This window comes from Carassius auratus, chromosome 50 (assembly GCF_003368295.1).
Source record: "Carassius auratus strain Wakin chromosome 50, ASM336829v1, whole genome shotgun sequence".
Taxonomy (NCBI): Eukaryota; Metazoa; Chordata; class Actinopteri; order Cypriniformes; family Cyprinidae; genus Carassius; species Carassius auratus.
The window spans coordinates 16,922,290-16,934,525 of record NC_039292.1 but is presented as its reverse complement, the minus strand read 5'-3'; the positions used below and the strand labels follow the sequence as shown (position 1 = coordinate 16,934,525).

Here is a 12,236-nt window from a genome sequence, read left to right as displayed (position 1 = left end):
GAATGAACTGCTCTGTCTTCACATACACTCAGAGCATGCAGTCTGAGCTGAAGCGTGTGATGGTGTTTACCCTGACTCAAAGCCTGGCCGAGGGTCTTTAAAGGTGGTGGTGCGAGAATTGTGGTCCACAAAGTATCGCACCCCCTCTGCGGTGTACTTCATCTCCCAGCCGGGCGGCAGGGGCGGCTCCTGGATCATCCTGCAAACGGAAGAGGGCAGTGAGAGCAGCGCACCCTGCTGGACGCTTAACACTACATTACATTTCAGTAAAGCGCAAAAGAACAAATAAAAAATGTTGAAATTAAAATGAGCAGACAAAGAATGTTTTGCAGCTTAAGTGGATGAGTTTGATAATGTGTGGTATTCATTTTGGTTGAGCAGGCAACTACACAAAGCAACTAAAGCACCTTAAAAATGAATCAGATTTGACAGTAGATTTACAGAGCTGGGCATAAAAAGGGCAGTTCATTTGTTAGGCGATATTTAGGAGTGGGCAAACCTGACATCAGGAAGTGTACTTGAAGACAAACTTAGACTTCCTCCGAAGAGCTTATTTTGACAGCAAACAGGACTTTGTTTCTATGTGGGCATCCTGGGGTAGCAGGCCAATCAGCCAATCAGATTATAACTGCCCATTTTAGCCAAATCTTGCCCACTTTTCTGCTGCACTGAAGCTGTTTTTGGCTCATTACATGGCATGACATTTTTTAGCTCCAGATGAAAATAAAATGTTATATTTGAGACAGGTCATGTGTGCCAGATGAAATACACTGCTTGACTTGAGTCACATACTGCATGTAGCTTTAACGCTGTTAGCCAGTAACTTGTAAAGTTGCCAGCTATATTCTGAAAAGGGTAGTTCAACTCTAGCTCAAGTATGAGCAGCTCATAGCTTTGCAGTTTCAAAGTAACTTCCCCAACACTGGTAAACTGACGCTTAAACAAGAAACACACACACACACACACACACACACACACACACACACACACACACACACACACACACATACACACACACAGCGCTCTAACAAACTCCACTTGAATCTGCAGCTCATTTGCTGTGGACCGCATGGGTCACATGACAGGAGGACATGATTACCCTTGGGTTCGAGGGTCCTCCCACTGCGTCGTTCGAGTGTTGTGATTGACATAGTACACTCTTCCATTGTCCTGACGTTTCTCTGAGAGAAAGAAAAGAAATAGTCACATTTTCACCATACATATTATTTGGAGAACGGTCAGAAATGCATTAGAACACATATACAGTTACATTATTCTTTTTATTTTTAAACAAATTTACTATAAGTGCTCTTTTTTTAAATGATGTTAATCACGGATATTGAAAAATATCAAATTTAAAGTGATCCTCTTTTGTTGTTGTTGTTTTTTTCTCTCTCTACAGGCGGATGGGTAAAAGAGTGTCAAATCTGACTGAAATCTGACTAGCGCCTGCTCCAACATACAGTTCCTTCTCGAATTTCACTTTTCAGCTTTTCAACTGGGTTTAACAGACAGAAAGAGCCCTTAAAGATTTAAAGATCGAAAAAGAGAAGAGAAAATCTGCTGGCCATTGCTTTTCCTCACAGAAAGAGCAGCCCTCTGTAAGAACCCCCTCACCCCCTCACTCACTCCACATCTAACATCTTGTTTTCATTAAAAGTCGTTTGTGGAGCACACAGTAGCCCTCACATTACTGCTCACACAACACTCTCTTTTTTTCAGATTGTTTTTTCCGCTTTTTAACCCTCTAATCACAGAGATTTCCCCGCTTCATTTCGCAATGTTATCGTACTCGATGTACTGAACTACTATTTTTTAACAGAAAGAAACATTTAAATATGACTTCTCTTCAACCAATATTTCTTGATCTTATATGATTGCATACACATTTTAGATTAAGTGTCCAATAAATGATATTAATGTGTGGTTTTAATTAGTCAACAATAAAAGCATATGCCGTAAATAAATGTAAAATTAAAATGATTTATTTCATGCTTTCCTGTACTGAAACACAAGATGTTCTGTCCCTATGAACCATATTCCTGCACCCTGTCTCTTGTATCACAATTTCACCTCCAAACTATATTTCATGGCTATTTACGTATTGATTAGTAATTGGGATAATGATCGGACAGACTCTGCTTCACTTTGGGGTCCTGATCACCCTGTTGAGGTTTATTTTATTAACCCTTTCTTCTACATGGATGTGCATAGCTGCTTTGTAGGCAAAATTTACTTTCATCTCGGTTTCATCTTTTTTCAACGCCTTGCGATCACAGTTTTTATGCTCCTGGGTGCTAGGTTTATTTTATTGTAGCGAGCAACCAAATTCTACTAGATGTAGTATTAAGGTTTTAAATATTAAGTAGTCCTAGGACTAATTATAGTCCTCTTCTACCACTGAAGTTAACGTCAAACTCTCATTGACCTCATAAAAGACACCTGAGCATAAGCATGAATGAGGACTTACCCCAGCCTGGAGGAAGAGCCCCGAGCGGGTCATTCTCCACCGCAGCTCCAGACGACTGTGACAGACAAACAGAGAGAGACTGCAGTTAGGACACACTTTCTAAACCTTTTGTGTGTAACAACCCCGTCACAGCAGAACCCACAGAAGCAGGTTGAAATGAACTACCAACCCAAAAAACACTAGGACCATACAAATAACAGCTGCTGGTACTGCAAGAAACCGTGTGACACAATGAGCTGGACGTCTCTTGAAGGTGCTGAAGGCAGCAGATGACAGAGTTTGCCTCCCGCTCTCAGAACAGAGACTGACGGAGGTGTTTGAGTGCCTAGCCAGGGCCGTCCAAATACTACATGCCTGCTTCAGACAGAAAAAGACACACACACTGACACACATATGCATGCAGTGTTCCAATGATCTCACTGGCTGCGAGAAAGCCCCACCCTGTCTCCATCCGCCCAATCCCGACCCCACCCATGCCTCCGTCCTCTTTTAGAGGAGCTGTGAAAGTACACAGGGAGGCGCGATGTCTGAGCGGACTGAAGTGAACATTCATGAGCGCTCCAGATGGCCCAGCCCCCCACCGGACAAAAGCACCTTTATTCACCCATCATGGCTGTGTTTACTCTGTGCGCATGTGTGTGTGTGTGTGTTTGGTGCATGGAAATTTCATTTATTTGTACACCAAAAACATCCACCCAGTGTGTGTGCTTTAGAAGGACATAATTATATATGAAAAATAGGCAAACGCAAACTCTGTGGGCATGCTTGTGCATTTATACCCTGAACACTGAAAAAAAAGTATGGAGTAGATTTCAAAACTGCTCTTTAACTTAAAGATGGCATTATGAAGCAAAATGAACAGCAGACTTTAAAACTCACAGGCTAAATTAAACTATTTGAATCCATTTTAGGATACAACTATACTTCAAGACAGATAACAGGGTTGACATTTAACCATGAGCCAGTCATCATAAAACTATATGCTTTAAGAAAAAAATTTTTTTTTAATTATGTTGCCACAAACATATTATATTAATATATTTTAAATTATCAACTTTATCTACACATAATTAAGTTTGTCACTTTAAAATGGTTCCATATGAAACATAAGATTGCCGTAAAACAGACTATATCATTAAGCTTTTTTTTTTCTTTTTTTTTTACACAATAGGTAAAAATGTATAACCTGAATGCACTGTAAGTCGCTTTGGATAAAAGCGTCTGCTAAATGCATAAATTTAATTTTTAATTTACATTTAATTTAAATTTAAATAATTAATATACAATAAAAAAAAATGCACATTAAAAAAACAATTCATATAATGTAATTCCAATTTTCTCTTATCCAATATACATATTATATAAAGGTGATGTGTCTGTGTGTAATTTCTGTGACACAAGCATCACTAAATGAAGCAGCTAAGATAATACCTAGTTTCCCCAAGCACAGCCCTCATCTGCCATCTACCTCCCCCAAACCAGATGTGGGAATATTTGCATAACACCACCCAAATATTCAGGCAAAGAAAGAAGGCATAAGTTTTATTCTTGCTGTTGTCACCGGCACCATGTTGTGTAGACGTGTTTTTCATTGTTTGTTTGTTCTTCCAAAAGAGGACACAACTAGAAATCAGAGGTTAAGTTGTATTTACATCACAACAGAACAGTTCAAACCAAATATTCAGATGTGTGCAGTCCATTTTTCGGAGGACAAGGACTGTTTCCTGTGAGAGTAGCCAACAATGCCAGTAGTGTTGCTTTCGTCAAAGAAAATTGAAAAATAAAAATTGAAAAGAAAACGACGTAAAAGACCCAACGTAAATACTGGTCATGTGACGACGACTATAATTAATTGTATAATGCAATACGCGACTAAATGTGGTTTGCAAAAAAAAATAATAATATGCTAAAATGTCTCTTAATTTTCGTTGACTAAAACGAGACAAACAAAATGTTATCATGTTATTTTGTCTCGTTTAGTCGTGTTATTATTCTGCAGTACTTCTGTTTCCGGTGTCTTACTTCAGGGACTGCATCAGGTCGCACTGCACAGATGCAGACTGCAACGTTACTTCCTCAAGCCCCACTCACCGCATTATTTAGAAGACGACAACAAACAAAGTTAAGTGGGATTTATACTTTCAATTTATACTTTTCAAATGGACGACGCTTTTAAATTTGCTGCATTCACCATTGTACTACTCTTTGCAACTACAGGGGAGTGACGAGGAATAACTGTCCTCCTAAACCATCAGGAATCACCGGCTAGAAGTCATTTGCCAGTACAAGTCTTGTGATGAATGAGTTGAGGAATTAATTATTTCTTTATGTACAAACTTAAAATAATCTTAAACTATTTCCTGTATTTCGCATCAAACACAAGACAACTGTAAGCAAATAGTGTATAACTAGGGCTGCACGATGAATTGCATGCAATATTTAATGCGCATCTTGTCAGTAAAGCCGGTTTTGTAATCAGCGGTAAATCTCCATCACCTGCGCGCCTTCAATTGGAGCGGAATTAACTACACAGAGCCGTTGTTCACTGACAAGCTGCCCAAAACCACAATCATGTTTTGTGCAGCTTGTCAGGCTTTACTGACAAGATGCGCATTAAATAATCACATGCGATTTATCATGCAGCCCTATATATAATTAATATCTAAATTAATTCTTATTCTATTTTATACAATAAAAATAAAATGTACTTCAAATGAGAAGCCTTGGACAAACTATGCAAACATAAGAAGAAAAAAAAAAAAGCATCTGACAGAGTTTGAACTTCATATTAAACTGCTTCTGTTTCACACAAACGCCAGCACAGACGTGTTTGGCTAGAATCATGCATGTTCGGATGCGGAGCTGTGCGGAAAATTACACAAAAATGCCGTGCACGCCCCCACGCGAAGTGAGTTTGCACGCACTCAATGCGAGCTTACGGGAACATTGCAATGACGTCATATTTTCTGCGATCATCAAAGCGAACTTGCGGACACGTCGAGTATAAATCTATGAGTACAAATGAGCTGATATATATATATATATATATATTTTTTTTTTATTATTTATTGGTGTGTACTTCTAACATGTTTGGTTGGTAAAATAAATGTTGTAAATTTAAATCAGAGCGTCTTCCGTGTCTGGGATGGATGTATTCCTGAGTCTATAAGGGAACAATAATATAATAAGATAACCTTTCGTCTATACTTCTAGGTACTTGTACTATATTGACTTGGTTAAATAAAATTGCATTACTAAAAACAGACTAAAATAATATTTTCGCAGACTAAAACGTCATCAGTTTTTGCAGACTAAAACTAGACTAAAATAGTCATGGATAATTAAGTAATACTAAAATGCTCAGACTTTTAGCTGACAAACTTGACTAGACTAAAAAGAGTATGAACATGACTAAAATCTTCACACAAAGACTAGACTAAAACTAAAATTAAAACAGGGCACCAAAAACAACATTAAATGCCAGTGTCTGTTTCTATAAAGTGGGGCAATTCTGACTTTGCAAGGACAGTCTGCCGCTTCTGACTCACAATGACTCACAGCCTGTAAGTATGTTTTCATATGTAAAGGATTTGCCACTGATGATTCAAACATGAGTTTTGAGCAGTGTAGAGTAGCGCTTGTTGTTTGTTGTTTCTCTCAGACATGGTTTTGTTTACACAGCGGTCATATGCATACGCAACTCAACGTGTAAAAACACAGTACATGTCATTATAATGCGTAATTATGTCCCTAATGTATAATGTATAATGGGTTTTATTGGATTTGTCTTGTCATGCCGGGACACACAGCATCACAATATGTTAAGGGACATAACATTTCCATCACACGCTTGAGGAATTCAGCCAATCACAACACACTGGATAGCTGGCCAATCAGAGCACACCTTGCTTTTCAGAACGATGAGCTTTGTAAAGAAAATTTACACATTTCAAAAGGTGGGGCATAGAGGAGAAACAGTAATTGTTGAAAATAATGTGTTTTTTTTTTAACCTTGAACCACAAACACATTTCATTACACCAAATACACAAAATTATGTTCTTTTTAGCAACATTAGATGACCCCTTTAACATCTAATCATTTAATTTTTAAAGGAAATTGTAATGATATAGCTAGAAAAATAAAGAATCTCTCAGAAAATAAAATGCATTAATCCTTTCCTGAGTGCTTGCCATTTTACTATGGGCCTTTACTGTGTCATTGCATTCATGTTAAACTCAAGAGGCGTTCCTACATTTGGAGCCAAGAGCTCTGACTAAGCAAACTTTAAACTGGCCATTTTACCACAGTTTTGTCCTTTTTCCAGCAACCCATTATATCAGTGGTGCTTGTGGATGAGGCATATCTGATATCTTACATCTTAATTTATGAAGCATTTCCAGCTGTATGCCTTAGTTTGGCTAAAGTTGGTCAAAAATGAGGGGGATGTTAACAACTAGTGCGTGTTGTCAGTATGCCCCACCCTCAGCAGTTTCTATGACTAAAAAAGGTAGGAAAAAAAATGAAAGAAAACCATGACATCATCCACACTCCCTCCACACAGCTATTAGACCCATACCAAGCCTCAAAGAAACCGAGAGAGAAGAAGAGAAAAATAAAGGCATAGTGAGAGAGGGTGAGTGAATATATAAGAAGAAGAGAGAGACAAAAGAAAACAGAATCACTCACTCAGACATAGAAGACTTGATTGTCCATATAACTGGCAACAGAATAAAACTTTCCTTGCTCTTAAAGGAACAGTTTATCCCAAAATTATCTCTGCCATGAGTCAGTGAGCGCCATTTTTAATGTTTGACAGGAATGAGGGACAGAAGTACAGTGTGTTCAATGGATTGTACTGTTATTGAACTAAATTGAATCAACATTCAACTAAACTGAGTTGAACAATTACACTAGTGACTTTGTATTTGTTTTATAACTGAAGAACTTGTCAATATTAATGCTGTTATTTCCATCCATCTATATGGTGTCTAGCCTCACTAAGTTCTATTGCAGTAAAATTGTGAAAAATCACCTTTTCTGTTAGGTGTTTCCCATAAAATGAAAGTGCATATTAACCGCTTTCAAGCTCCAAAAAGCAAAACAATACAGTAGCTTTTAACAGACCCAAAATTTTATCAATTATAAATTTTTCCATCTACCAAAGCTCATTTTTGGAGTTTAAAAGGCATGATTACGGTGAACTACTGTTGTAAGAAAAATCTGTGAGAAGATTCTGATCTATATATATATAGGAATATTTTGTGTGTATATATACTGTACAGACCAAAAGTTTGGACACACCGTCTCATTCAAAGAGTTTTCTTTATTTTCAGGACTATGAAAATTGTAGAGTCACACTGAAGGCATCAAGGGCTATCTGACCAAGAAGGAGAGTGATGGGGTGCTGCGCCAGATGACCTGGCCTCCACAGTCACCGGACCTGAACCCTATCCAGATGGTTTAGGGGTGAGCTGGACCGCAGACAGAAGGCAAAAGGGCCAACAAGTGCTAAGCATCTCTCGGGGAACTCCTTCAACACTGTTGAAGACCATTTCAGGTGACTACCTCTTGAAGCTCATCAAGAGAACGCCAAGAGTGTGCAAAGCAGTAATCAAAGCAAAAGGTGGCTACTTTGAAGAACCTACAATATGACAGATTTTCAGTTGTTTCACACTTTTTTGTTATGTATATAATTCCATATATAATTCCACATGTGTTAATTCATAGTTTTGATGCCTTCAGTGTGACTCTACAATTTTCATAGTCATGAAAATAAAGAAAACTCTGTGAATGAGAAGGTGTGTCCAAACTTTTGGTCTGTACTGTATATATAGGGATATTTTGTGTGTGTGTGTGTGTGTGTGTGTGTGTATATCATTCAGTAAGTATAAGAGGAGAACTGTGAGAGATTTTTATTTTTGCTTAGGGCCGGAAGCAGCTGTTAATGATACACAAATCTCTCAGGAGATTCTAATGAGCTGCAATTAGGACACAAAAAGCCCAGTGTGTTGTGTGTGCTGTGTGACGTGAGCCATGGCCGACAGAGTGAGCTGTGTTGTGTCAATGGCAGCGTCCTGTGCTCTCAAACCCCACTGTAGCAGGCATGTAATGTTGAAATCAGCTGCCACATTTGACACTCATGTGAGAATTAAACCAAAGGTCTCTTGAACCAACGCAGTACACTACTATCTAAACTCCATAACATGATAATTTACTGCCAAATGTACACAATGGCACAGAAGCGCTTCTTAAGTAGTATTTAAGTGTCTTTATACATACAGTCTTCACACAGAAAGCTGCTTAGAAGTAGCATAAATGTATTTACAAAGCAAATACAACTTTATACTTTATATAAAGTGGGTCTGTGGTGGGTGAAGCACAATTTAGTCTGGGTTTGGGCATTATGCGTTAACAGATTTCTGAGAAATTATCAGTATATTATGAAGCTACAATGGTGACACACACACACCCACACACACTAAACTATTCAAAATGAGGTAACTGCAATACACACAAGTATTGCAAAAGAGTCTTTCCTCATCTAAAATGTTCTTTTGAAACGTTTATTCTGTGGGACGAGGTATGCAAGTGCTTTAATTGTTTCAGATGAAGTCTAAAGTAGGGAAAAGTGATTCATGGTGATTCATCCCCATCTTACATTGAGCTTCTCTGGCTGTTATTGTAGCAAAAACCAAGGCGGCACAACATTTTACTCAGATTACCACCTGCATGTCAATTCATTGGATTCGAGTCTTCGCATGGAGCTGTGGTATTCAAGCACTCTGAACTTTAAGGGAGGGTCCTGGCTGGTTAGTATGGATCCGGAGAGCACAGCGAGTTCCTTCATCTAATCTGTGGGTCTTTAAAGTGCTGTTGCAAAGGCTTATTGAGTGTGTTTTAAAGAACATACAGAGAAGTGCTGTTTTGTGTACATAAATGACACTGTTGTGTATTTCTAAAGTTAACAAAGTTCTAAAACATCATGGTCCAATTTTACCTTTGCTTATAAAATAAAACAGCTCACAGAATGCACCCTAAAACATCCACACAAGAATGAAGCCAAACCTGAATTGTGATGTTTTTCCAAAGGATTACTCTACTCCCAGCAAAGAGAGAGACCAGAGGAGAGAGAGAGAAAGATTATGTGTATGTCAAGATGTGAGCTCGATGATAAAAAAATAAATAAAAAAATTTTCTCACTGCTGATATAAATGGAAAGGAACTTTTCAGTAGCAAAGCTGAAAAGCTCAATTACACATTAATAATAACTAGTATTATAATATTATACTGAAAGACAGGAGCTCGTATAATTTTCTGGTAAAATACAGTTCATCAAAGAGATCATATACGAACAGGTCCTTTAGAGAAATACAGGGAAATCAATTCTTGCAAATTTCCAAGATGAGAAGTTGTAACGTTACCAATACATTTCTGTTTTGATGCTGTGAGGGAAATAAGCATAAGATTATCAGTGCGAGCATGTACGAGGTCAAGACATGTTAGAGAAGTCTGCTTTGAACCATAATTGATGATCGATTAATTGTCGAGAGGAGATGCAATCGATCAAAAGTTATCGATGGTTTATTAACCTTTTTCATTATGGGCTGCGTGCGGCTCATGCACACTCAACACTTGCAAGAGGCTGTAAGTGACACAGACCGTATATAAATGCATCATCATTCATTCATAATGAACAAATTAAGCTTTTCATGTGATTTAACCTTTAAAAGAAAATTAAAATAGAAACAACACAAAGTTCTTCGAAATTGAAAGCAATAGAAATGTAGTAGCTAACTAAAGCCGGGCTCAAACTACAGGAGTTTTAAAATCATAACCGATTTTGAAATCTGGTTGCAGCACACACATGAGGAGAATCTTTGCAGATTATCTTCCCTCAAATATTAAACATGCACACACTACAAGATTTTAACATCGTGGCACATCACACACTGCAAGATATTAATATGATTATTATGCCAGAGGGAGCGCCTCACATGATCTCACGCAGCAGATCGTCACTGAATTTTTTTAAGCGTGTGCTTTGTGCACTCACCCAGTGCATTCATACTGAGACGATTTCACTCCAGTGCTTCTCTTTCTCCTTATAGTTTTGATGGGTTTTTGCTATATTATACCGGCAGTTGTGTAACTACAAAATGTCAAGAAACAGTTATCTCCTCCATCTCCACTATCCAAACGAAGCCGCACATCAGCTGTTTTGCAGTTTTGCGCGTTGACTGTGAAAGTACTGACGTAATCATATAGCCATCATCATCCCGATTTAAATCCTAAATATCAAACATGTTTGATAATAATCAGGGCTGCCCCGATTTGTGTGCGATCAGATCGGTAGGTGCGAGATTCGATTGGTGAATGCATCATATTACCAGATAATCCGAACCGAACATCGGGACAGATCGAGGTGCTCAACAAGATTTTTGCTCCGATTATCGGGAGGGGGAAATCGGGGCTAAATCGGGCTAAAAATCCTGTAGTGTGAGCCAGGCTTAAGTCATTTCCCCGGATAATTGTTTCATATCTTGCACTTTGCAGGGCTGCAGTACACAGGACAGATAGGCTATAGGCTATTCAATCCTTGTTATTTCGTTCCTAGGATTTATTAATTTGCGGAAACAGTCCATGTTTCATTAATTTTGTTCCATAAAATGACCCATGATTCATCTGAAATAAGGGAACAAAGTAATAAATCGAACGAATCGTATTCTTAATTAATTCCATGAAATCTTTCATTTGCTTTCCAGCATGTTTACCACAGTAAGAGATGAGAAAACATTGATTAAGAGTGAAAGACAATAAAATAAAACTGGACAAGAATTTAAAAGGCGCTGTGACCGACACTTACATTACGTTTTCCCGAAGCATTCAATGATGTCACTAAACGTGACGGCGAGCATAGTTCACAAGTTTCTGCACGGACCTAATAGGGCACAGGCTTTCAAGCCCTGGGACAAAATGGGATGCTTTAAGGAAAATGTGTAGCCTATGTAAGTATTAGGCCTAAAATAAAAATAACAATTTGTTTTCATAAAAAAGAAAAGCAAAATATATCGGATTTGAATAATTAAGATAATGGATTTCAAACAGAAGTGTGGCGGCGTTCCATAAACAAGTTCACAGAAAGAAAAGGATGATTCTATCCACATTCTATCTGTTTGCTTTATTTTACAAGAGCACAAATCTTCTGTTTTTATTTTAAGTGTGCACAAATAAAAGTAAACACTTTTGCGTATTATATTTTACTCCATTTAAATTTTTTTTTTTTGTCATCTCAGCTGTTCAATCGCACTGGCGCCTCATGCGCACACATCCCACATTTTCTAACAATTCAAACTTCCTTTGCAGTCTGTTCATTATCAAAATAAAATAGTTAACCAAACATAAAAGTTTACATTTCATGCAATAGCTGTTCTTTTGAACTTTCTATTCATCAAAGAATCCTGAAATAAGTCATCACAATTTTCAGAAACATATAAAGCAACACAACTGTTTTCAACATTGATTATACTCTCTTCAGCAGCAAATCAGCATATTAGAATAATTTCTTAAGGATCATGTGACACTGATGACCGGAGTAATGATGATGAAAATTCAGCTTTGCCAAAGTTATTTTAGATTTTAAGAATATTTCACAAAATCAAATGCAGTCTTGGTGAGCACAAAAGACTTTTTTCTAAAGAGAAAGTGTAAAGAACAGATTGGCATGAAATGGAGCATGAACATTTACATCCCAGTCAGAGATGGATG

General features: G+C 37.7%; 1 protein-coding gene across 2 annotated transcripts in view; it reads right to left on the bottom strand.

Moving 5' to 3' along the window:
• wwp2 (WW domain containing E3 ubiquitin protein ligase 2) overlaps positions 1-12,236 on the bottom strand; it is a 39,212-nt gene that overhangs the window by 6,643 nt on the left and 20,333 nt on the right. The window contains exons 1-4 of one of the 2 annotated variants that reach the window (XM_026239462.1): positions 2,640-2,837; positions 2,471-2,525; positions 1,100-1,181; positions 71-199 (exon numbers count right to left, since the gene is read on the bottom strand). In XM_026239462.1, the coding sequence (XP_026095247.1) occupies positions 71-198 (128 nt within the window). In that variant the 5' untranslated portion in view covers position 199; positions 1,100-1,181; positions 2,471-2,525; positions 2,640-2,837. Of the gene's footprint in view, positions 1-70; positions 200-1,099; positions 1,182-2,470; positions 2,526-2,639; positions 2,838-12,236 lie in introns of those variants that run through there. The other variant, XM_026239461.1, reaches the window with a different exon arrangement.